At 42.2% G+C, this 27393-nt stretch overlaps 2 protein-coding genes across 6 annotated transcripts; one reads left to right on the top strand and one right to left on the bottom strand.

The window, feature by feature from the left end:
- The first annotated feature begins 116 nt into the window (after nucleotides 1-116).
- On the top strand, nucleotides 117-3579 carry spag6 (sperm associated antigen 6). Its single transcript, XM_072451344.1, has 11 exons — nucleotides 117-272; nucleotides 390-485; nucleotides 577-743; nucleotides 873-1056; nucleotides 1126-1331; nucleotides 1954-2127; nucleotides 2204-2356; nucleotides 2488-2679; nucleotides 2755-2871; nucleotides 3249-3394; nucleotides 3475-3579. Exons 1-11 carry the CDS (start codon nucleotides 248-250, stop codon nucleotides 3536-3538), a joined length of 1524 nt encoding a protein of 507 aa, XP_072307445.1. The 5' UTR covers nucleotides 117-247; the 3' UTR covers nucleotides 3539-3579.
- Nucleotides 3580-5033: 1454 nt separating this feature from the next.
- pip4k2aa (phosphatidylinositol-5-phosphate 4-kinase, type II, alpha a) lies at nucleotides 5034-27344 on the bottom strand. 5 transcript variants are annotated; one of them, XM_072450659.1, is made up of 11 exons: nucleotides 26450-27344; nucleotides 17201-17298; nucleotides 16243-16339; nucleotides 14478-14630; nucleotides 14253-14399; nucleotides 14085-14123; nucleotides 11446-11553; nucleotides 9388-9501; nucleotides 9073-9313; nucleotides 8888-8994; nucleotides 5034-8350 (listed from the first exon to the last, which is right to left on the bottom strand). In XM_072450659.1, exons 1-11 carry the CDS (start codon nucleotides 26588-26590, stop codon nucleotides 8270-8272), a joined length of 1326 nt encoding a protein of 441 aa, XP_072306760.1. In that variant the 5' UTR covers nucleotides 26591-27344; the 3' UTR covers nucleotides 5034-8269. The 5 variants fall into 5 exon arrangements, with proteins under 5 accessions (XP_072306760.1, XP_072306759.1, XP_072306761.1 ...); XM_072450658.1 differs by having other exon boundaries at nucleotides 11437-11550; XM_072450660.1 differs by having other exon boundaries at nucleotides 11446-11550.
- Between the last annotated feature and the right edge of the window lie 49 nt (nucleotides 27345-27393).

The following is a 27393-nucleotide window of genomic DNA, read 5'->3' as shown; positions in this document are numbered from 1 at the left end:
ACTTAAATGTAACTGGCATCGCTCATAGTGCTAATTATCAGAAAGGACAATTTATTGGACCATTTAGACACATGCAGTTTGTTGGGCTACTCATCTTCTCAAAAGACGATCTTTGTCACGTGCTGCCAGGCTGTAACCCTGGCAACCGTTAACAACAACACAACCCGACGCAAACGGAGCTGCACCGCTTCTTCTGGATTTATCCACCGCCTCAGAGGATAAATTGGCTTTTTGGACGTGTTAAACAATGAGTCAACGACAGATAATTCAAGGTAATAAACGTGGTATTTGAGTGGCACTCTGAGGCTAATTAAACACTGGTCCAGGATGAAAAATTATGGTCACATAACAAGGCTATACTGTCTGTTTAATACCTTTATGTGTTTTAGTGTTTGAACAGTACCAGAGATCAAGGATGCAGTTTGTTCAGACTGTGGCTGATCTCGCAAACCGGCCACAAAACATAGAAACTTTGCAAAATGCAGGTAACAAACATAAAAAACAACAACATAGTATTTACTTCTCATTTATAAGATGGCTCATATTGTCCCTTTCGGTTGCACTGTCCCTCCCCAGGCGTGATGTCCCTGCTGCGCCCGCTCATGCTGGACGTGGTGCCCAGTGTCCAGCAGACTGCAGCCCTGGCTCTGGGGCGTCTGGCTGACCACAGTAATGACCTGGCTGAAGCCGTGGTCAAGGCCGACATTCTCCCGCAACTTGTCAACTCTCTTGATTCACAGAATGTCAGTTTGCACCTTTTCACAACCAGTTGATGATGATAAAAAAAGAGAATCAAGCAGAATGTTCTTAGCCTACGTCACTGCTAAACATCTCCCTCAGCCATTTTACCAAAGTCTGTTGTTTTTTTGCAGAGGTTTTACAAAAAGGCAGCTGCGTTTGTTCTGCGAGCTGTGGCCAAACACTCTCCTGAGATGGCTGAAGCTGTGGTCGTGTCTGGAGGGGCCAATGCTCTGGTGCTCTGCCTCGAGGACTTTGACCCCGGGGTGAAGGAGGCAGCTGCCTGGGCTCTGGGCCACATCGCGCGCCACAATGCATGTAAGACACTGTGAGGAACACCTGATGGAGCACTAGATCATGTGTTGTATCTGCTTCTGTGCTGTGCAGCGCTCTCCCAGGCCGTGGTGGATGCAGGTGCGGCCCCTCTGCTGGTCTTGTCTCTCCAGGAGCCCGAAATGGCCCTCAAACGCATCGCTGCCTCTACATTAAGTGACATCTGCAAACACACGCCACAGCTGGCCCAGACCGTGGTGGACTCTGGGGCCATCGCACATTTGGCACAAATGATTCTGAATTCAGACGCCAAACTGAAGGTGAGACCCAGGGGTGACGTTTACCCACACATTTGGTCAGAGGTGGGTAGTTTTCATTATTTTCTCAGTTTTACAGTTATTTACTTTTTGAAGGAATTTGGAGGTAGTTTTCAGACAACATATTTTTACTATTGAATAATATTTAGTATGAAGTTACACTAGCCAGTGACAAAATCATCATTTGAATAACAATAATGATTTAAACATTTGCATTTCTTACACAGTACTTTCAGATAGGGTTAAGTTTTGGTCATTTTGTGCCTTTTGTTTGGAAATATCGGAATTTTTATATTGTAATTTTTTTTCAGTCCAATTACATTAACTCATAACATCGATAAGTTTACTCAAGTAGTCATTTCTCTAAAATCCTTTTTTCTCTTACTTACTTTTTTACTCCTATTTGACTAATATAATTTTAAAGTAGGGCTACTCCGCCCACCTCTGCATTTCACTCATTGATTGGTCGATTATGCTTTAGTCAAACACAAAGTCACAGTTGTCACGTGCTGTAGATTCCCCCATAAGCCATAATCGTATCACTTTATAACCCTAAAATGTAGAAGAGGATACATGTTTCACCAGTTTTCTTCCATAGAAACCTGACAGTTCTGTTCTCATCCAGAGGCAGGTATTCTCAGCGTTGAGTCAGGTCAGTAAACACTCCTACAGTTTGGCTGAGATGGTGATCGAGGCTGAGATTTTCCCCTCAGCCATCGCCTGCCTCAGAGACCCAGACGAGTACGTGAGGAAGAACGTCACCACACTCATGAGGGAGGTGGTCAAGCACACGCCGGAGGTACAGCAAACACAACATCACTCTTCACGTACACAGACATGGAAAGATAATGCACAGTGCTTACGCCCATTTCTAGCTGGCTCAGTTAGTCGTGAACTGTGGCGGTCTGGCAGCCGTTATAGACTACTTGGGCGACTGCCGTGGACCCATGCGTCTGCCCGGGATCATGATGCTGGGATACGTCGCCGCGCACAATGAGAATCTAGCTATGGCTGTCATTCTTTCCAAGGTGTGTGTGTGTAAAACCTCCTAATCACCATAAGCCCAGCGCCATCTAAAAGCCCAGGCATTCTTTTGGGTTTGCTATGTAGGTCACACGAGTAGATTGTCCCTTAAGTGTGTACCTGCCCTCTCCTCTAGGGGGTGCCTCAGCTCGCCTTGTGCCTGTCGGAGGAGCCCGAGCACCACATCAAAGCTGCAACTGTGTGGTCCATAAACCAGATCGGACAGCACACTCCGGAGCACGCCAAAGCTGTGGCCGTGTGCAGCCTGCTTCCGAAACTGCTGCAGCTCTACGTGGACGCCAGCAGCTCCGAGGACTTGCAAACCAAGGCAAGGTTTGAGGTCGATGTGATGTTAGAAAGTCAAACTAATAGGTTGTTCATGTTTGGTTTGACTTGTGTACAGAGTAAGAAGGCGTTGAAGAGCATCCTCCAGAAATGCACCTATCTCCCTGCTCTGGAGCCCCTTCTCTACGACGCACCCTCAAATATCCTCAAACACGTGGTTGGCCAGTTCAGCAAGGTATAGTCTGTCAAATCTCGGTTTAACTCCAACTAAGACGTTTCAGAAGTCTAAAGAAGCAGCTTGTTTTATGTGTCAGATTTACTATTCTACGACTGCTGCTATAAACCTATGACTTTTTAAAAACTTAATTACTGGTAATGGTAAATGCTGTGTGTTTGAGGCTATTTGTAAAGTTTAAGTATTTTCTCTAGGACTATAATCACTGTCATCATCCAAATATCTTAAATAAAAACAAAATAGCCATAGCTGTATATTTGTTCATCTATGAAAAAAAAACAAGTGCCTCGTCTGTACAACAAAAAGTATAGAATTGTATAAACATTTAGAAGAATATAAGTAAAACTATGCGTTCTTCTCCTGTGATGTGGCCTCAGGTTCTGCCTCATGACAGTAAAGCGAGGCGGCTCTTCGTCACCAGTGGAGGGTTGAAGAAAGTGCAGGAGATGGACGCAGAGCCAGGGTCAGTTCTTCAGGAGTACATCAACGTCATCAACAGCTGCTTCCCAGAGGAGGTAGTCAGGTCTGTGCCCGTCTTACTATTTTCATTTATTGTCCTCTGAAAATACAATGTATAGAATTGAGGTTGTCTTGTGTTTGCAGATACTACTCCCCTGGATACTCAGAGGCCTTACTGGAACGTTTAGAGGACTTTCAACCGGCCTGAATGCAGTAGATTTGAACAAAAATAGAAATTGTGATTTTATTCAACAATCATTGTTATTTTTGTTCTTTTTTGTTAAACAACAATGTTAAACAATGTAAGTTATTAATGATTAATAATAATACATTAACAACATGCTCGTGCAGTAGATGTATGCCATTAATCACATTTTTATAATCGATATTGTTATTGTTAATTTTATAGTTTTTTTTTTTTAACTCTAAAACTATTTTATAGAAATTCTTTAATTTCAATCAAATAATGTGATTTTGTGCCCAAATGTTGCCATTACACGTATAATACTTTAAAGATAATAAAAAGCAGTAGATTACAAACAATGCATGAAGATTTTGTTATAATCTTTTTTTTTAAATTATATTTGTAGACATATGAAACGTTTTGTAAAATAACCCGTTTTGTTATAACAATTAAAGTTAATTCTGAAAGCTTTGGGACGTCAGAAGCAGGCACCCACAAGGCTATAAATATGTGTTTTAAACAACTACGCCCTCTTCATACAGCCTCAGTGTGGCACTGCCATTAAAGCCCTCTGCTGCCTGCCTACAGGGGTCAAAGGTCAAGTTCAGAGACAGCGCAAGGCACTTCGCAGAGTTTTAATTCATGGCTTCTTTATCCATTTTAATGCCGCCTCAAACATGATTTGCTGCTAAAACATCTATTCCACGGTTGATTCCGTTTGTAATTTCATTAGACATTTTGTGTAAACGCGTCTCATATTAATCTGATCCATTTGTTTGAACATTTGCGCAGTTTCAAATGTAGTTCTATTAAAATATGATGCAGCGGCGCAAACAGTCCGACCAGACGCTGAGGTTAAATCACAGACGCGCGCGGCTGATAATGATCTCGTGAGCTGCACTGACCCCTGGCGGCCACAGCCTGACACTGCAGGGGCGCGTGGCACGTGCAGCAGCTGCGGCGCACATGGCGCGAGCTGCAGGGGCTCGTGAGTCCCGCACCAACACCAGCGGAACAAATAAGGAACCTCCAAATATCAGTTTCACATCTTTGCCCGAGGAGAAGAACTTATTATTTTTTAATATTACGGGCGTAAAATCTGCTTCATTCTAATGCGATCCTTTACATTTCTGGACTGAAAAAAGGGAACAAATAAAAAGGCAGGATAGTATTACCGAAGTAAAAAAGAAAGAAATACAACAAAAAGGGCTTTTACATATTTTTTAAGGGCTATAAATCGGTCGTCAGGCTTAAACAAATAACAAATGTAACAGTCAACTTTAACCTAAACATGCAAACCTAAAAGTGCTCCTCGCTTATATTTAGGCTACTTGTGGGGAATGGTCCCTATCAGAAATAATATACTTAAACGTGTTTCTCTTGATACACGCAGCAGTGCAAATTACGCATACGTGATATATATATATATATATATATATATATATATATATATATATATATATATTCCAAACGAGAGTAAAACCACGGGGACATACAATTAAAGAGACATGACTTGAGCTAAGCTGAACAATTGCTTTTATTGGTTTGAGAGAACGCTTGTGGAATGGAGTGCATTATCTTTTATTATTACATGTGATGAACAATAAACATACATCGTAATTTTGGCCTCTTTGCCACAGATCAGAATTCTCTCAACACCTTCAGCCATGTCAGACACCAAACAGTCGCACAGACACGCGCACAGAGAGAACATGGGCACATTTGGGGACCACAGGGCACTGCAGCTGCTTCAGGCCTCAACATCTCCAATTCATATAGGCTTTTTCTGCTAATAAAGGCCATGCACAGAGCTGCAGATCCTGTGGCTTCCAAAAAGTGAAATTTCCCATAAATGGCTGTTAAACATCTTCACATAAAAGGGATGCAGGAGGTGTTATTTTACCCAGAAAGTTTAAACGTTGAAATATACAATACACACTGTTCATCCGGCTCAAAAGTGAGATATTTTCTGTTTTGGCAGGTTTTGTGGCAACAAGTTGACAACAAAGACCAAAGTGAAAGAGCACAGAGTCACAAAAGCTTTGTTTTGTATGTACAGCGGCAACAACATATGTTACATTTCATTTGCATCTCATTTGTAGCTGTTGATTCCAGAATTTTCCTGATTACCATTGACATTATTGCCAAAATGACTATACAAAGCGTGTTTGTAATCGTGTATTTTTAAATGTGACAAGAGAAGCTAGAACCAGTAAAGCGGTGCTGCAGGTGAAGGAGAAACAAAGGGGAAAAGAACATTCACATGAAGTTAGACATCACAATCACTGACAAAAAAAAAAGAAAAAGAACAGACTTTATTTGTAGCTGTGCGTGTGTCGTCAGCCAGGTAAAAGAAATACCTTCAAATAGTTTAGAAAGTACAAGCACAGTAAAAAAATAAATAAAATAAAATAATGAAACAACCACAACACTCACACTCTACAATTTCCGACACAAAGAAGCAACAAAACATTATCATAATTATAACACGTCTTTACTGGGGGCCTGAGCACACTTAATATTTAAACTGCCAATCTCCAAAAAAGCTATATTTGTTTTAACAATCATTATGAGTCTGGTTTTATTCCACTGATACAACAACAAACACACGGGAGCAAAAGAAAGGAAACGGCACAAAAAAAGGGGAAAAATGAACAACTTTAGTAAAATAACATTTATCTTTGTTTTAAAAAAAGAAGTAGAAAATTAAATCATTTTGGAGTATAAAAGGCACACATGTTGCACAGTGTATACAATGAAACTGGTTAATTAAAGCGTGGCATAGAGAATAATTAACAACACGAGGACACCTGAACAACCAGAAATAGGGCAACCGGAAACATGCAATTTTATACTTTTTTGTTTACACCTATATTAAGCCGTACAAATTCAAACTTCATTTAAACACAGCACAAACACTCGTCCGTAAAAGTGGCTCCTATTTTTTTTTTAAAATAGATTCATATTAATGACCAATGTAAAAATATAAATGTGAATATATTTTTATACATCTAAACTTATTGTAATGGAAGCTTTTTGAGCAAGGTCGGCGCAAAAAAGAATGATTATTTGTTTTAGTTGGTTATCCGGCTTTGATACACAACATCAGTCACACACACTCACACAAGTATATTGCATTTCCCTTGTTAAGACCGCATCAACTCATCAAGATCTTTTTTTTTTTTTCGTAACATTTGGTTCCTTTTTTCCTCTTGTGCAAAATATACATAAAATATATTCAACAGAAAAAAAAAAAACACGGAAACGACAAGAAACAATTCATAAAACGGCCAAATTCCAAACACAGGTAAAAACCACTGTAAAAATGTCATAAAAAAACACACAATGAAATAAACGAGATGCGAGGTTAGAGAAGACGACGGTGTTAGTAAATGACCTGCAAGATTTCTTTTTTTTCCCCCGTGTTTGTTTTAAACGTTCCTCCTCGTCCGTTTTGAACACTGACACACACACACAAACTAGTACTACGGAGTGTGCGCTGGTACGATGCCGGAGGTAAACTTCTGCCCTGAAATGACATGCATAGTCGCCACAGCCTGGAGTCAAAGTCAAAAGGGTTTTCTTTTTTAAATCGGACTTGCAATGCGACAGTGCAAGTTTAGATTAGGCGGGTGTGAAAATGCCTAAAAAACTAAGATTTTTTACATTTTGTTGTAAAAAAGGAAGAGTTAATAAATAGTTTTGTTAAATAATAATGCAATTCCAACCGAGAAAGACCCATTTGCATATCTCCTTCTGTCAGCCTTGCTCGACGTTAGCACTGTGCAGGTTTTTCCCCCCTAAGAGCTGCGTTTGTTTGCCTTTTTGTTGCATGTGAAACGACACGTACTCCTAACCTCTAACAACAAATGAAAAGTGCAAACGTTTTTTATTCATAAGGTGCTGATGGCAAAGGAAAGGTAAGAGCTGCTGATGATTTGGACGAGGACTCAGCCGCAGAAAAGTCTGGGACGTCTGCCGCACTACGTTACATTTGACAACTATTTACCGAATGACTGTGTGAAACTAAAAAGCACGTTTTCGAGCATTCAAATGTGCGCTCGAATCCCTCTTTGACTGATGTAAACATATACTGTACACCTTTTAAATAATTGGTAAAACACGGTGCAAAAACAACAGAGGTGCAGCTAGTGCTTACAAATAAATTACGAGTTGAAAGAGAGAAAAAATGTGAATGTGGCAAGATTAATCCAGGCTCAATCACAAAAAATAAATGTATAAACGGGAAGATTTGTTTTGGCTGAGCGCTTGCGTATTTTTTTTTGGATTGGGGGAACTGGCTGTTGGCCTGTTGGAAGACTGCCTCCCTGAAACGAAGCGTTGCATCACGTAAACGGTTTGAATGTCACGCTCCAGCTGCGTCTCACTTGTGCGAAACTCCCTTAAAACAACCTCCCCCTGAACGAATAGAAAAAAGCACAGTAACACGCTGTATAAACCGTGGATCAAAGGGAACTGGATGTTAGGCGTTTTTGAAAAGCTACAGTTATTCCCTCATAAACGGACAATTGCACACACAAAAAATGCACGACGTGGACACTCGCTTGTAACGCCCTTAATCTCCAAAGTAAAACAAACAGAACTCGACAGAGAACAGGTTACATGTAAACGGTGATGGTTTTAGCTGCAGAGTGATAATTCCTCTGGAAGGGAGCGGGCGACCGGGGGCGTTTCGCAGTGAAACCGCCCGCCCCGGCCTGCCCCTCCCCCGTGGCTCGCTGTGGACAGTCCAGGCTATGAGAGGATGGTGGTGATGAAATCGTAAAACCTCTTGGAGTACTGCTCGGGGTTCACTGTGGAAATCTCCGCTCCGGCCTGTACACACACACGGGCGAGTCAGTGTGCTCGTATCTGACCTTGTTCCTCATGTGATATCTGCTGTGCACCTGTACGTTCATATCTGTGTACCTGGCTGTTGGGCCATTCTGGGAGTTTATTTATTCAATGTTGAGCTAAAGCTAGTTTTAATGAAAAGCAATCAAGGTTAATGAGGCTGGTTATTTTTCTTTAATGCTGGGAAGGCAGCACCAGTAGCAACCAAAAGGAAAGTTGTTTTTAGAAAAGACGTTTAAAATGGATTTTCAAAATAATGAAATGAGTTACTTTATAAAATGTGAATTGCTGCATTTTTAAATCGACTCACAGTAGCGGTCCAGGAGTGTCTGGAATGCCTGCCAATGTGGTCAGATAAATTTGGATTTGGCTAGGTGTTTTTTATTTTTAATTTTATTGCATTTCTGTTTCTGTAATTTCTTTGTGATTTTAATGCATTTTTTCCTGCTGTGTGAAGCACTTTGAATTGCCTTGTGTATGAAATGTGCTCTACAAATAAACTTGCCTTGCCTTACTTACCCCGTGTTTGACAGTCTTTGCAGCGTGAGCGGCTTTCTTCTTGGCATCATAATGTTGTAGGATATCAATGATGGCCATGAAATAAACCTCCTTCCTGGGAGTGGCGGCTGAGAATCAACAGAAATAACAAGGTGAATTTGTCCAGCAGAGGGCGCTGTTGGCATTAGAACAGACGTGTCACTTACTGTCGGTGCTTTTGATGGCATAAACATCTATGGCTGGGTCAAACTCTCCAGGGCCCAGGGGCTTGGTGCTGTCCAGAGTGTTACTGGGACTGTCCGGGGGCGTCCCGATGCCTCCCCCGTCGCTCTCTCCCTCCTCGTCGGCCTCGTTGTCCTCACTTTCCACTTCCTCTGGATCCGCCCGGTCCGCATCATGGATCCCCACCAGCAGGCTGTAGTCCATGAGCTTCAGCTGGGCCAGGAACTGTAGAACAAACGGAGGAATGAGCAAAAAGTACAAGACACCGTCAGGAAGAGAAGAAACATAAGATCTCGTACCTCGACGTCCTTCTTTAGCTTCTCCAGGAACATTTTCTTGTTCTCTCCATCGATGTAGATCTTCATGCCGTCGTTGATGAAGTCGTTGTCCTTGTAGGTGGGCAGCTCCTTCGCCTGATCATTAGTGTGGAAAATTAGTAGTGAGAAAAGAAAATAATACATTTAACACAGCACAAATTGTAGCTGTGAAACCGGGTTGGAACATAATCCCGGGGCAAAAATGTGACTTATTATAGACACAAAACATGTCAACCGTTATCAACTGCAAGTCATTCACGAGTCAACGTTTATCAGCCCGATTTGAATAAGGCAAACAACATCACTGTTTTGCCCCTGAATACAACGGTGACACATGATTAACGTTCCGGTTCATCCTGGAACACAGAGGCATTAAAGGGTATTTCAAAATGCAGCCGCTGTGTGTGAACGTGTGCTAATGTCGAGGCCAGACGCATCAGCATGTTGAAACACCCCATTAGCAGCCAGGCCTCTTACCTGTGGTCAGACAAGCCCGTCTCGGTCAAATATCCTCTGAGCTCATTTATCGCTCAGACGGAGTTGGCCAAAACACAAGCTCTAGTCCAAACTCAGGGCTGAGCGGTCCACGAGACACTTCATGCAGCATGCTCAGTGTAAAGATCCATCCAATGCATCACGGCTCACAATGAGCCACTAAAGCTGTTTAACACACTATTCTGTTTGAATGCATGTGACAGATCCATACACTCTGGATTGTGGCAAGAAAAATACATATGAAATCTCACTTGTATTTGAGCTTAATGGTTCTAAAAGCATTATTATTTATAGGGCAGTGATCAAATATTTAAACCATGTACAAAAAAATAAAAAAAGAAGCTCATAAGATGCCTTTTGAAACCAGTACCATCAAATTATTATCTAAATAACTATTGGCACTAACACTGGAGCATATCGTGAGATTCAGACTCAGAAAAAGGAGGTGCAAAGGTTTAATGTTGGTGTAATATTTGTGCAGAGTTGCTCTGGGGTCAGCTACAGCAGAGACGTTACATGAGGCGGGACGGTGCCTGGTTTCAGGTCGCTGAGGAACAAGAGGTAACAGGCAGCACTTTAGCAGCTACAGCGTTTCTATGGCAGCAGGACTCCAGCCACACACAGAGCCAACACACACAACACACACACAACACTAGACAGGAGATATCGGAGCACATATACAGACATAGATCTCCAGAAATGAGGTGGGCATTTATCTCAAACAAAATCGTAACACAAAAATAAATGTGGCCCTGTCGACATTTCACTACGCGCACGCACGCACGCACGCACGCACGCACGCACGCACGCACGCACGCACGCACGCACGCACGCACGCACGCACGCACGCACGCACGCACGCACGCACGCACGCACGCACGCACGCACGCACGCACGCACGCACGCACGCACGCACGCACGCACACACACACACACACACACACACACACACACACACACACACACACACACACACACACACACACACACACACACACACACACACACACACACACACACACACACACACACACACACACACACACACACACACACACACACACACACACACACACACACACACACACACACACACACACACACACACACACACACACACACACACACACACACAATTCTCCTCCATTACTGATGAAATGGGTTTAGTTGAAGAAACATGTAAAGATGCTTCAAAATGAGTGTCTCCGATGTGGTGTTTTGTTAGTTCTTTCTTTGTAAAGAAATGATTTTGTTGTTTATAAGAACAGTTCAAGTTCAAATAAAAGTTTTTGGCTTTCTCCAGAAAATACAGAGCAATTCCAAAGAATGTTGGACCTCAGAATCCAACCTGACAAATGTTCAAGTAGTAGAAAGTGTACTCGCTAAATAACACTCCAAAGTGTCAACTTGAATACCAAAGGTGTGAACTGTGGACTGTGAGTAACAGTGCATCACCTTCTGAATATGTGAAAAGAAAATCAAAATCAAATGAATTGGTTGAATAGATCATGCCTGATACGAGCCCTGGGTCCTTACATCTCTTACGTGTTTCATGGCGCAGTAAAAGCGCGTGGCAATCCGCAGTGTTTGCAGCCTTTGTTGAACGTTACCAGATTTGGGCCGCGGGGGCGCGTCCTCGTGTGGGGGCGGCTGCTAGGAGAGGAGGAGTTAGGGAGGGGCGCAGGAAAGGAGCAGAGGAGAGAAGAGAGGAGGCAGTTGGAAGTAAAGACAAACTGGAGTCAATGGAAGTGGACCGTCCTCAGAGAGGAACGCCTGCATTTGTGTTTCAAGTGTTTAAAGCTGTGGGAAGTGTCCACACTGAACGCAGCTGCTGTGTCTGCTTTGACTCAGTATTTACTGTAAAAGATGCATCATTAAGGAAAACATTTGTCATTTACATCATCTCTCTTGGCAGTTTCATGCACTATCTACAAAGGAAATGTTTTTGCGAGACAAGCAGGAGCTGAAAGGGAAAACAAGAAACATCATTATTTTTGCGCTGTTTTTTAAGGTTAAGTCTACATATGGTAAAAGGATCTGAAACTGTGTCAATAACATATGCAAATAACCAGGAGGAATTTGCTGTCTACATTCAACATAAAGCTTCAATGCAGCACATTCAGACAATTACTGTAAAGCCATTCCAAAGAATACACAGCAAACCGGCTATTGCAGAATTGGGAAAATAAACCCGGCTTTGAACACAAAACTCATTTGGGCTTTAATTACATCATGAGAGGAAGCAGCAGAGACAACAGCTCAATTCAAATATTGAGGGAGTAAAAACTAAATACATACATAGTATTGGTAAAACAGAACAAAAACTGAGGATTGATACAAATCAGACAAGTGGCCTAAAAAATGTATATATAATATTCATTAAAGAAAGGTGCAGGTGCATGCATGAGGGGGTGTGGTCATGCAACTTCTGTTTGTGTTAAATGTGCTCTCCAGGCATTAAAGTGCCTCTTCAGTCAGACAGGAACATGATTATACTCATGATTAGTTTCTGAATCTCACTGTTGATACAAAACATGCTTTTCTGTGGTGTTTTAAACGCCTCCTTTGGCCATGAGCCGTGGCTTTGGAGTTGAACCAAAAGCTGAGCCGCTGTCAGAAAGAGGTCACACAGTCTGCTCACATGTGTGTGCTAAATCCTCTTCTGCTTTGTTTTCCACTGATCTCCTCTAATCCCAATAATGTTTAGTGTCTTCAACCATTTATAGCAGTCTACATTTCTCTGAGATCTCAGAGTCTTCCACACTCCGGCGCACAGTGCCCCACAAAGTAAAGCTCCTTGAACTTGGAGAACAGCTGTAGTGGACACGTATGGTCACTGCAGCATCCACAGCAGCAGTGATGAACTTATCACCAAAACTCAAGCACCAGGTACAATATGTGCTCAAGATGAATGTATTAATGTAACAGAGGATAATGACTTAGACACTGTCCCGGCAGCCAAAACAGCCCACATTTCACCACAAACCTTCACTTTCCTCAACAATGAACAAGAAAAGCTCTCACACACACTCACACACACATACACACATGCACACACACTCACACACACTCACACATGCACACTCACACACACATACACACATGCACACACACTCACACACACTCACACACACTCACACATGCACACTCACACACACATACATACATGCACACACACTCACACACACTCACACATGCACACTCACACACACATACACACATGCACACACACTCACACACACTCACACATGCACACTCACACACACATACATACATGCACACACACTCACACATGCACACACACACATACATACATGCACACACACTCACACATGCACACTCACACACACACTCACACACACTCACACATGCACACTCACACACACATACATACATGCACACACACTCACACATGCACACACACACATACATACATGCACACACACTCACACACACTCACACATGCACACTCACACACACACTCACACACACTCACACATGCACACTCACACACACATACATACATGCACACACACTCACACATGCACACACACACATACATACATGCACACACACTCACACACATGCACACACACTCACACACGCACACTGACACACACACATGCACACTCACAAACACAGACACACACGGCACAGAACAGAGCCACTTCTAATTTAAAACACTCCTCACTCAGTCCAACAGAAGCAGAACTACAAGCAGAAGAGGGCGGGGCCAAATGATGAAGAAGCGACATGCAGGAGGCCGGGGAGGGAAAGGTGAGGCCGGGGAGGGAAAGGTGAGGCCGGGGGAGGGAAAGGTGAGGCCGTGGAGGGAAAGGTGAGGCCGGGGGAGGGAAAGGTGAGGCCGGGGGAGGGAAAGGTGAGGCCGGGGGAGGGAAAGGTGAGGCCGGGGAGGGAAAGAGATGCCATAAGTCTAAAGGCACATCACTCTCATGTGGCTTTAGGATCAGTTTAACCACTCAAACAGTTCCATCTCTCAAGGGCCCAAGGACGTTATATTTAACTCTACATCGAGACTCATATAGTTCTGAACAAAAAGTGCTGAGTTACTAAATTATGATTATTAAATCAATTGTGTATTATTGACTCCAGTATGTCCTGTTTGAACCCTGTGAAAATGACCTTCGTGACCCTTAAACCTTGGAATCAGAAAGTGGTCGTACCTTTTCTTTGTCGCTGGCCTCTCTTGCCACAGTCGAACCCTAAAGAATACATAAAAAATGTCATTATTCCGGGATACGTGTTGTTAAAATACTCCACAGTCACATTACTCTGGACCCTTGTACATGAAATACAATCATCAGCTGAAATGAACTGCATTCTCTTCCTACCTTGAGGTCATATTTTTTGTAGACAGAAAGGCGATGCGAGAAGACGTTTCGCGTGACAATCATGTAGGTTTCGTCTCCGTCGACTGTGATCCTGTACATCCCCAGAAACTGAGGCAGCAGCGTATTGCCATGGCATTCAACGATAAACTGGAAAAGAGCCAGACTTTCCATGAGCGCACTGCATTAGCCCAGCACGAGCACAGAGCTCTGCGGCTGGTACTTCACCTGGTGGTACTTCTTGAGGATGTTGTGCATCTCGGCCACGTCCTCGCTGCTGATGGTCTTGATGACGTAGCGTTTGTCGTAGGACGTGTGGAACCGGGCCCCGCTCCTGCCCTGCGCGTCGCTGTTCAGAGGAGCGCTGCGGGTCAAAGAGTTCTGCAGGAACAAAAACACAAGAATCAAGATGAATAAGCCACTATGGGTTAAATGGTAATTGGGACAATTATATATAGCACTTTTCTACATTCAAGACACTCAAAGTGCTCTACATCAAGAAACCAGTCACACAAGGACGCAAGGACACAAGGACGCAAGGACACAAGGACCCAAGGACAGTATTCATACGTTCTCGTCATTTATTGTCTGTCACTGCTGTGCCCGGGGACAATTCTCCAGCTCTTGAGCAAAGTTCATAAACAGGAGAAACTAACTGAAGGATTAAGCCCATTGTATATGTTTTAGGTTTATGAAGGAAACCAGAGATTGGCCTAAACTGAATGAGGAATCAAACCAAGGACCTTCTTGCTGAGAGGCAGAAATAACCTCAAATCACTGAGCCATCACTGAACCTTTACTGACTCAATGTATTTTAATAAATGCAATTCAAGAATGAATCCAACATTATGTCAAACTATAATTATCACATCATTCAGACAGAGCTCAAATATAACTTGATCTTTCTTATCGAGGTCGGACGGACAGTCTTCTGCTCCTCAGGGTAAACATACGGGGATACGACCTTATGCCCACAGTATGTCCAGAGTACACACACACACACACACAAACACACAAACACACTCACACACAGCTGCTGCCCAGGCCTCAGCTCCGGTTACACGACCCATCGACTGAACCCTAATTCTCCAGGAATGTCCTTGTGTCCTCTGCCCTTCTCCGAGTCTTACTATCAGTACTTTTGCACCTTAGGATGTCCAGTTGGCAGTCCTGACTCCAGGTGTGCCATAGAACAGCACAATAAACGTATATCGACATCACAAATGACTCATAACTATTGCCTTTACTCCATTTGAGTTTTAGTCTAAATTAGCCTCGTCTCGACTTTGTCTCTGTTGACTTTTTATATTAAGTTTGACTAATACATTAAGGCACGGACACATTTGTTTTAATTTAACAGAAATTATTGTGTCAAAAAGTATATTCAAATACTGCAATGATATCGGCTTTGCAACAGTAACAGCCATATCGAGTATCATCATTTCCAATATCGCTCCGGCCACAGGCGACATATCGTTTTCAAGATAATGAAATGTTGCTTTGAAGATATGCAAAGTTGGTATATATTGAATATCTGTAGGAGAAAAAGTAAAGTAACTCAAAATGTTACTCAAAAAATATTTTTGTGTGACACTTGAAACTACAGTCATACTTTAGCACATTTTATGAGATGGATCCTAAAATTATCAACAAAAGAAAAGATACGTCATGTTTTTTCCCACTTCCAATACCGCCAAACTCAAATTACAGATAAAAGCAGCACAATTCTGGGTCCACGATTGTGCAAATGGCCCGTGTGAGACCACGACAGGACACGACAAGACGGGGAACGCCGAGGAACGTCTTTGAACCGGCCAAAAGTCTTAACACCACCAACTGCCCGGCGACTGCAGCCGGGGCCAAAGCGAGCTCAAACAGAGAGGAGGACAGCTGCAATGAGCCGGGACGCCGTGACCTCCAAACCCTGCCAAGTCCCTGCCAAGTCTCTGCCCGCGCTGAGGCCGGGCTTTTACAAAAACATGGACGCACATACCGAGAAGTCCTGGTCGTCGATGCCAAAGCGCTCCCGGAGGTTTCGGAACACCAGGGGGCAGTACTCCTTGAACTTGAAATGGCTGGGCATGTTCTCTCTGGAAAGATGGACATTGTTAATGAGGAAACAGGGAATGTGCAGCGATGGACAAGTTTAGTTTAGGTCTGTAAAAACTGTCAAAACGTTTGGTTAGGAGGAGTTTATGGTCTGGTTTGTTTGAAAAGGAATATAATACATTTCTACTGCTCTGATCTTGTCCTCACTTGTCTCTTCTACTTCGGTATTCAATAGTAAAGTCCAGTGTTTTCCGTAGTGTGGAGCTTTGTGAAGTCCTCTGCTGCGCTCGATTCATTTGCTTTTTCAGGTCAATTTCTGTCCTAGTTTAGGAAAGTCCTTGTTTAGAACTACTTAGATCCTGGTTTAGCCCTGGTTTAGCCCTAGAATAGTCTTGTTGTTGCCCTGGATTAGATCAGATTGCACTCTGGAGACCAAATATTATCTTAGAACTTGGTTTGAGAAGTTTCAGATCCACTGATTTTAGCCTTCAGAATCAGAATCAGAAAAGGTTTATTGCCATTGTCAATGAACAGAATTCACAAACTTTTTATGGTGATTCGGTGCAACATAAAACAATAAAAACTGATTAAAAAAACCTATAAGTCAAAAAGAAAAACAATTCAAATCTGCTTTAGGATAAAAATAAAAATAGGCTTTGTATGTACACAAATTTAGTCTTGTAAGTCTCATTTTCGTCCGTTAAATTAGTTTTCATCAACAAAAATACTACATAAACTAAAACTATGACAAAATAATAGTTAACATAAATAACACAGCTTCCAGTAACTCCACAGTAAATGTAGTAGACATGACTTTAAACTTATCTGAAACACTTTGAGTCACTTGTTCACAGACGCGCGCTGAGTGATGTCAAACCTGATGACTGGCCAAATGAACTCACTTGTTGAAGAGGTGGTTGTCCACTTTAATCTTGGAATAGGCCTTGAAGTCGTCTGGCATAAGCATAATAGGAATCTGGACATGGCTCAATTCATTTATCTGTAAAACAAAACCGAAAGAGTTCAGTTAGAAAGATATTTTTGAATGACATGTCGCAGGTGAGGTTTACAAAGCGTCACTCTAAGGTTTATAATGGTGCAATACGACTAACGTCTGTCTAAACCTTTGGAGTGATTCAGCCGTGCGGCCCGGTCTCCTGAGGCAAACTGCTGAGGCTGTGACTTCAACACTCTTCAAGCATCACTTTGTTTTACAGCAGACGCTTGACTCACTCTCAAACAAATATGATCTGTTGTGCCCGTCGTTTCCCCGTCCTCCAGGTTGCACTGTGCTATTAATAGACTCGAATTAGACAAAGGACAATAGCAACGTAGGCGTAATCTGTGATGACTACACAATTTGAATATGATGTAAAGAAAAAAAATCAAAAGGAGAGTGCCACAGCACCTGTTTGTTTAAAATAAAGACAAGGTACAATCGGGTAAATGTGGCGTAGAAAGACAAAAGGGCAGTTGCAGCGGCACAAAATGCGATTCCACAGATGTGAGCGCGTTCCAGTGCAACGCCGCGACAGGCATTGACGACACAGATGCATGATGGGATGTCGGGAGAGCAGATGTCACCTCATTAACAAAGCAGAGTTTCACACAAGGCCTCACACAATGTCTCGTCTTCACAAGTCAACCACCTCGGGCAAGAAAGAGGCCGAATGCTACTGCTGTTCAAAGGACAAATACATGCTGCTGTTTACTACAATACGAAGGCAATACTTAAACAACTGAATGTCAAGAGATTATGGAAAACATGTAAAAACTGAATATCAAGTTAATTGTCTAAAGGATGAAACGTATCAAAAAGCTGCCAAAAGAGCTGATAAAATAAAAGGCAAAGGAGATAAATCTGCAGGAAAATCTCTGAAGCTCAACTAGTATTAGAGTTATTTTAGTTGTCGACTAGTCAGCTTTTTCAATGACTAATTGTTGTAAAGTGGAGTTTATCTTAACTACATTATCAACTGAATAAATGTAGAAATATGGTGACTGAAGGATTCTAGATAGAGAATATTTACTAAATAATAACTAAATGTATTATTGATTTTTGACATTTTTATTAACTTTGTTATAAAAAATCTGTCCGTATGTGTTTTAGACTGTATTTAGTCCAGAAAACAATTACAATGATCAAAATGTAACTAAAATGCAATTTTTTACAGGGACAAGTCACGATTAATCGGTTAATCCGATTATAGCACTTTTCTAACAGATTGCAACAATGTCTGATTGGGGTTATCACAAAAATATGAATTATTACATCCGAATGAAAAATATGAATATCCATTTAACAAAGCATCAGAATGTGCAAAAATGTGCTTGTGAATGTCTTGGTTAAGATTCAAACATTGCACAGAACATGACAGGACCATCAAATGAACCAAAGAAGGGCAGAAATATCACTTGTTATATCCCATTGTTTGGAAGATTACACTAGACATTTCTGTTAATCAGCTCTTTTATCTGAATATAACTGAATATTGTAAATTATGTGCATTTCTTTTTGCAAAACCACAATTGTGATATCATTATTATGTTCTGTATGGTCATATCATGCAAGTGTCTATTTCTGCTTGATCAGCGTTTTTCTCACTTCTTCTCTCTATCAGTGTGAAAACACGTTTTCGCAGCGCTTCCTGTGCGTCTCCATAGCGACATGCATTGGTTTTCCGACCCAGTAGTGAAGCTTGTGCGCGCTGGAGCAGAGGACAGGAAGTAGAAGTGGAACATGTGCAGAGTCAGCAACAGCAGCAGAGCAGCAGCAGAGACAGGAGCAGAGGCAGGAGCAGAGGCAGGAGCAGAGGCAGGAGCAGAGGCAGGAGCAGAGGCAGGAGCAGCAGAGGCAGGAGCAGCAGAGGCAGGAGCAGCAGAGGCAGGAGCAGCAGAGGCAGGAATAGCAGAGGCAGGAGCAGCAGAGGCAGGAGCAGAGGCAGGAGCAGCAGAGGCAGGCACAGCAGAGGCAGGAGCAGCAGAGGCAGGAGCAGCAGAGGCAGGAGCAGCAGAGGCAGGAATAGCAGAGGCAGGAGCAGCAGAGGCAGGAATAGCAGAGGCAGGAGCAGCAGAGGCAGGCACAGCAGAGGCAGGAGCAGCAGAGGCAGGAGCAGCAGAGGCAGGAGCAGCAGAGGCAGGAATAGCAGAGGCAGGAGCAGCAGAGGCAGGAGCAGCAGAGGCAGGAGCAGCAGAGGCAGGAGCAGCAGAGGCAGGAATAGCAGAGGCAGGAGCAGCAGAGGCAGGAGCAGCAGAGGCAGGAGCAGCAGAGGCGGCAGGAGCAGCAGAGGCAGGAGCAGAGGCAGGAGCAGAGGCAGGAGCAGCAGAGGCAGGAGCAGAGGCAGGAGCAGCAGAGGCAGGAGCAGCAGAGGCAGGAGCAGAGGCAGGAGCAGAGGCAGGAGCAGCAGAGGCAGGAGCAGCAGAGGCAGGAGCAGAGGCAGGAGCAGAGGCAGGAGCAGCAGAGGCAGGAGCAGAGGCAATATTGACAAAAGTGAATTTATTCTGGGAGAATCCCGACAACAATATTCAGACTATATCTTTAAACTTATTAGTTGAGGGTTAAAGTATCCAACAAATGTAATAATAACAATAAACCTTAATATTAAAATTTAGCATGAAAACATTCAAGGCTGACAAGTTTCCTGTTTTCAAAGGATCCAAGAGTTTAATGTTGTCAAAATGTCTCCATGGTGAAATATGTTATGGGAAATATAAGTTTTGAAGGAAATATAAAAGCTGAAGTACTATTTTTTAATAAGAATTTGGTTTGCAAACTCACTAAATCAATGTTGTAATCATGACATCACACGTAGATTGTGACGTATAATCAGGGTCATGAAGATAAACGAGATTTAAAAAACTTAAGACTCTGCCGTTTCAAAAACAACGCTACAATAATGACAGCAAAAATATGAAATTAAACACATTCAACAATATTTGTAAACGTTTTTATAAATGTCAAAATCTCTCATCCAATCTCTACTACCGTATTTTCCAGACTATAAGTCGCACCAGCCAAAAAATGCATAATAGAGAAGAAAAAAACAAGTCGCACTGGAGTATGAAATGTGGTTGCAAGTGTGAAAATAACAAATACTATCACATATAAGTCGCTCCGGAGTACAAGTATATAAGTATAAATAGAAGTATAAGTCGCACCTCGGCCAAAACTATGAAAAAAGGTGCGACTTATTGTCCAGAAAATATGGTATCTAAAAAATGAAGGATTTAATGGTATTATTCTGCATTTGTTGTTCTGTTATTTCAACACTAGATCTGAACAATTTGGGTAAGATATCTAATGGCAAGAATTATGATTATTAAAATAAAACTTAATCTAACCACATACTGTCCAACGTTTTACATTGAAACAACACATTTGAATGCGTCCATGAGATATGACATATTTGTACAGACCTAAACTGCAGCGTCCGCAGCTTTTATTCAGAACAAGACGGAATATTTTGTTGTTTGTGGAGGAAATTCTGCTGCTTCAAAAACTGCAGCCTTTGCTAATCACGTCCATTCTCGCCGCTCTACACAATATTGTCATTTAGCTTCAAAACGTGCGACGTGACCGGCCTAATTTGACTTCACAGACCAATAACGTGTTGCAATTTACACCACTAACGACCCTAAACCGGGCCAAAAGATCCGCCGCAGCTTGTAACTTCTTCTTCTGTCGATTCTGCTGCACATTTTTCGTAGGACTGAAACAACAACACTCCCCCCCGCTGCACCGCCGTCCCGCCACAACATCTCCACCCCTGAACCTACGACTGATGTTTACACGGCTCGCCATAACCACCGGTGCGCCGCACACGCCCGGAGCTTAACGCAGCAGCGCCGTAGCATTACTTCAAACCTCTGACCTTTAGCCCAGGTCGTGTATCATTATTATTCTGGCCTATTCACTTCCTGCAACAATAACGCTCCGAAACAGGCGAGCGTGACCCAAATGCCAGGATGAATCACAGGCATAAGACAATACGGAGGCCGGGGCTTGTGTGTGGAAGAGCCGGCTGCTTTATTAGGGACGTTTAAGGTGTCGGCTGAAGAGAATATGTGCGGGTATGAAGCAAAGTCACACTGGTGGCGGTCAGGAGGAGGATAAGATATTCATTTATTGTCCACACATGGGGAAATGTCGGTGTTACAACGCAGTAGATACAGAGGGAAGGACAGATGACTTATTGGAAGTATGAAAAAAACAAAAACACTTATAAACAAAACAAAAAACTCTTATTAACAAAACTACTCTCATATCTTTATAGGGAATGGAGGAAAAAAAGAAAAATTTAAATAAAATAAAAAGATAAAGATAAAAATAAAATGATAATAAAAAAATGTGTTCTTCTTGATAAGTTTGTGAACACTTAGATTGACAGCACATTTTTGAAGGATCACATAAGTTATTGTGACAATAAAACTGCAATAAAATGTTTTTTTAATGGCTGTCTAATGTCAAAACAGAGGAACCTTTTTCTAACTCAGCTTTTATCAATAATATTATAATATGTACCATTATAATGCATATTATTAGGTACATTGAATAACAAACTAATACAATTAAATGGGGTACAGTTGCAATTGCACTTAACGAAAAATAAGCCTTTAAAATTGTAAATGAATTGTCTAGTTTGGTTTATTTACATCACAGTGTTGTATAAAGCCCAAAAAGAGAAGGCCCAAGCAATAAACTGATCATAATGAGAAGTTGTTTGGGACAGGACTATTGTAGTAAATAGGGGGGAAGAGCAGTATCGTAATATTGATACTAATGTTCCTCTTTGAAATGGCTTATGGTCAGGAGACACTCTGCAGGGGGAAGCATGGCAGCTTGAGCACTATCCTCTGCTAAAGACTACTTATTCTATCAAACAATATTTAATTTAATTTCACTTTTCTTCTTCTTCTCCTCCCACTTCCCCGCCAGGAGCAGAACAGGCACATGGAGGACCTGTGGACCCAGATGATCCTCGAGTCCCTTGAGAAGAGGTCTCTACTCCATATGGACGGTTCTCCTCCTGAAGAACTGGTTCTCCTCCTGAAGAACTGGTTCTCCTCCTGAAGAACTGGTTCTCCTCCTGAAGAACTGGTTCTCCTCCTGAAGAACTGGTTCTCCTCCTGAGTGGGTCCAGCTCCACTGTCCCTCTGAGGGAGTTGGCTCTCTCCTTCACTCTGGAACTCCTCTAGGTTTATACTTTTTCCCAAGGAGGTTTTGTAGTTTTTCCTGGCCGAGGGTGCTGGCCGCTGTTCAGAGGACCCTGGGACTTTGCCAAGTCCCTATGAACATTGTTTAATCTGTTTTTCACTGTCGCCCTCCGAGACAACTGCTGTTGTGATTTTGGGCGTTAGAAAAATAAATTGAATTGAATTGTGAATGTTGTTTTGATGGTACGCAATGTTGAATAAGGAGTGTAGTTTTTACTGTTAAAAATGCAGCAAAAGAGCAGCTAAACTTGAAAATCAAAAAGGTATAAATAGATATTCTTGGGGGTTACTTCATTTCAAGACATGACAGAATGCTGCTGCTCCACACACACTCAAAAATAACAGCACCTGAGGGTAAATAATGGTAGTGTTCATAATCAGTCGTCTTGTGAATGAAGGCTATTAAAGGCTCGAGCAGCTCAGACAGGTGTGTGACCTGCAGAGTCAAGCTGCTCAACAACATGTCGCTCTGCACGGCGCGAGCAGAGAGCGGAGCACCAATCACATGGACCTGGAGTGATACAATTATTGAGGTATTTATAAAGCCGGTACTGAAGGAGGAGGACGTCTGCTGTATGTGAAGCCAGCGAGTCCATACAGGAGGAGGGAGGGCATCAGGAGCAGTGGAGGACGATATCAAATGATAGCCCACAAATGCAATATTGATTTAGCAAGAAAAGATTGTGACAGACACTTCTCCGGCAGTGCAATCAGCTCCCTCGGGACATGAATAGACAAGCCGGAGCTTCACTCTGTTCCTGAATTTACGGCTCTGTCATCTCTTACCCAAGATGAAGGAAAACTACGTCCACTTTCATAATCTGACACTCATACCCGGCGATCAAAGAACTACCACTGAAAACAAAAGCTAGAGTTTTGGTCTGGCTCGTCAGTTAAATTGACACGGTTCCAAAATATCCAACACATTTAATCAAAGAAGTGTATTCGTTGTCATTCATTTGAGTCGTTTTTAAACCACATGACTTATAAATCGACACGGCTCTGGAGGCTCTGGCCTGAAAACAAGGTGTAACAGATGTTCTTTGCATCATTATAAAAGAGAGAAGTGAAGTCTTGTCCTTTGTGAAGCGTTTGGATGGACGGCCGATGCATTCTTGAGCTAACCCTTCATTGACTCCTTCAGATTCCTGTTCGCTACAGCTCAAACTGATGGAGCGTTGGACAGTTTCACCTTTGTCACCACCGTTACAACCATCATATCATTTACTGGGGCTGCGCAATGTACTACAATCAATTTGAAATCGCTTAAAAATAATTCAAGTTGCTGCCTATATCAAAACACAAACGCTGCAGTTATTTATTAGAATGTCAACTGTGATATCTTGTTGTACCTGTGGTTTAGACCCCTACAAACATTATATTACTCTCTTCTCCCAAATCTCCTGAAGTTATCTACAATATGCGGTCTGAACTGAATCCTACTGAAACATACAGACTAATAATACGCACAACTAATCATTACAATTACATTTCCCCCCCTCAAATCATACTGTTCTTCTGTATCTATCTCTGTATCTACCTGTGTTGCACCAATGAAATTTCCCCATGTGGGACAATAAAGGAATATCTTATCTTATCTTATACAGCCCAACACTTTCCAGCGCGTGCCACATCTACAAAGTTACCATAAAGCTCATGCAACTAAACTAAAGCCGAGAGTGAGAGAAACCGACAGCACGAATAACAGAAGTGGCCTAAAGCGTCAGATATGCACCAGAGGCTCCCGGTTGTGCAACTCCAGAAGTGTTTGAACTTGTAGAATGTGTAGAACGGAGCAGACGAGAGGAGAAAGTCTAATGCAGAGGTCTCAATGCAGCCACAACTAGAGTCTAATGTTAGGTTTTTGACATAATCTGCACAAGAAAGAGCACAATGAATGAATATTACTGCATCAAAGCCATGTCATGTTTAAGCATGTACAGTATATAATATGCATGTACAGTATATAATGCACAGTATATAAAGCACATGTACAGTATATAAAGCACATGTACAGTATATAATGCACAGTATATAAAGCACATGTACAGTATATAATGCACAGTATATAAAGCACATGTACAGTATATAAAGCACATGTACAGTATATAATGCACAGTATATAAAGCACATGTACAGTATATAATGCACATGTACAGTATATAAAGCACATGTACAGTATATAAAGCACATGTACATAAAGCACATGTACAGTATATAAAGCACATGTACAGTATATAATGCACAGTATATAAAGCACATGTACAGTATATAAAGCACATGTACAGTATATAATGCACAGTATATAAAGCACATGTACAGTATATAAAGCATATGTACAGTATATAATGCACATGTACAGTATATAATGCACATGTACATAAAGCACATGTACAGTATATAATGCACATGTACATAAAGCACATGTACAGTATATAAAGCACATGTACAGTATATAATGCACAGTATATAAAGCACATGTACAGTATATAAAGCACATGTACAGTATATAAAGGACATGTACATAAAGCACATGTACAGTATATAAATCACATGTACAGTATATAATGCACAGTATATAAAGCACATGTACAGTATATAAAGCACATGTACAGTATATAAAGGACATGTACATAAAGCACATGTACAGTATATAAATCACATGTACAGTATATAATGCACAGTATATAAAGCACATGTACAGTATATAAAGGACATGTACATAAAGCACATGTACAGTATATAAATCACATGTACAGTATATAATGCACAGTATATAAAGCACATGTACAGTATATAAAGCACATGTACAGTATATAAAGGACATGTACATAAAGCACATGTACAGTATATAAAGCACATGTACAGTATATAACGCACATGTACAGTATATAATGCACAGTATATAAAGCACATGTACAGTATATTATATAATGCACATGTACAGTATATAAAGCACATGTACAGTATATAATGCACAGTATATAAAGCACATGTACAGTATATAAAGCACATGTACATAAAGCACATGTACAGTATATAAATCACATGTACAGTATATAATGCACAGTATATAAAGCACATGTACAGTATATAATGCACAGTATATAAAGCACATGTACAGTATATAACACACATGTACAGTATATAATGCACAGTATATAAAGCACATGTACAGTATATAACACACATGTACAGTATATAATGCACAGTATATAAAGCACATGTACAGTATATTATATAATGCACATGTACAGTATATAAAGCACATGTACAGTATATAATGCACAGTATATAATGCACAGTATATAAAGCACATGTAAAGTATATAAAGCACATGTACAGTATATAACGCACATGTACAGTATATAATGCACAGTATATAAAGCACATGTACAGTATATTATATAACGCACATGTACAGTATATAAAGCACATGTACAGTATATAATGCACAGTATATAAAGCACATGTACAGTATATAATGCACATGTACAGTATATAAAGCACATGTACAGTATATAAAGCATGTATAACTAGAAGACTGCGTGTGCTCTCACTCCTCTTGAACATAAGACTAGAGCCAGAGCAGCAGATACTTAGCACAGGAAAGCAGAGCAGCAGATAAGCCTTCTAGCATGAGAAGATGTGCTCTCTCTCATGACACGGGGCCCTTAGAGCTTATCCTCCACACAACAGGAAGCCGAGGAGCTGCCTCTGCTCTCTGCACCACACGCCGAGCACGCTGCAACATTGATCTCAAGATGTAAGTTTATGCAAGAAGTGTGTGTGGAACAAAACACAAGAGCAACACATGCCTGACGTTGCGGTCGTGTGTTATCAGTCGTCATCAGAGTGACAGATCCTGGCGCACACTGCGGGACATTATCACGATGCAGAGACAGATGATCAGGACAGATATAAAAGGTGGATCTTACCGAGTGGTTGACCCCCCACATGAGCACGCTGAGCAGAGGGTCACTGGCACGGAACAGCTTCACCTTCTGAGCCACGAAGTGCTTCTTCTTGGTCTTCGTTTTGCTGGCAATGCTCGCTGCGATGCTGCTCGCCGATGCCATGGTGATGGTGATCGCAGAAGACAGGGACCGATGTCGTTTTTCAAAAAAAAAAGCCAAGCGCGTGTTTGTCCGGAGCAGCTCGCGACTGTGTTAAACCAGAAGCCTTCAGCCTTCACGCAGTTGGAGTGTCCCGGGTCCTCTCTTCATCCAGGCTTTGTTTGGGACGGGCCGGGCTCGGTGGTAAATGACGTGAGGATAATTTGAAGCTAACACTGCTGTTGTCCCGCGCCTGGCAATCTGCCACTTCTCTCTGACCACATCATAAGTCACTTCTCTTCCTTTACACGGCTGGACTCACTGAGCTGGCGCTAGCTTTAGCCACATAGCTAACAGTAGCGATAATGTTTTAAATCGCTCCGTCGGTCGAACTGGCTGGACGTGCGTTTCGTTTGCAGACGAATGCGAAATATATTTGTGGTTTCCATAAAACGTTGGCAAGTCTGGTTGAATAATTGTGAGATGATGATGCTCGGTGGTAAGAGAGCTAACAGATTCCTCCCGACCTTCGCTAGCCTCAGCTAACTCCACCAAGCGCAACCACAACAAGCTCCGTCCAGATGCTAGCCTCGGTTAGCATCAAAGCTAGCTCGCATTTACAGCTCACAAACTTCTCCTACACGTTGTCCTCATTCGACAGAGATGGCTGACTTGTCGTGTCCGTCATGTCCCTGCTCTGCGGCGTTAGACACGGAGGATGTGAGGAGCAGTGAGCGGTGTCAGCCTCATGTGCCGCTGTCAGTGACAGCGAGGCGGAGGCGGAGGAGGAGGAGGACCCAGGACCGGGAGGAGGACCGGAGGAGACA

The sequence above is a fragment of the Eucyclogobius newberryi genome, unplaced genomic scaffold (genome assembly GCF_026437365.1).
Source record: "Eucyclogobius newberryi isolate DKJ021-1_F unplaced genomic scaffold, fEucNew1.0.hap1 SCAF_18, whole genome shotgun sequence".
NCBI lineage: Eukaryota > Metazoa > Chordata > Actinopteri > Gobiiformes > Gobiidae > Eucyclogobius > Eucyclogobius newberryi.
The sequence above is the reverse complement of the archived record's forward strand: the minus strand, read 5'-3'. Positions and strand labels throughout refer to the sequence as shown.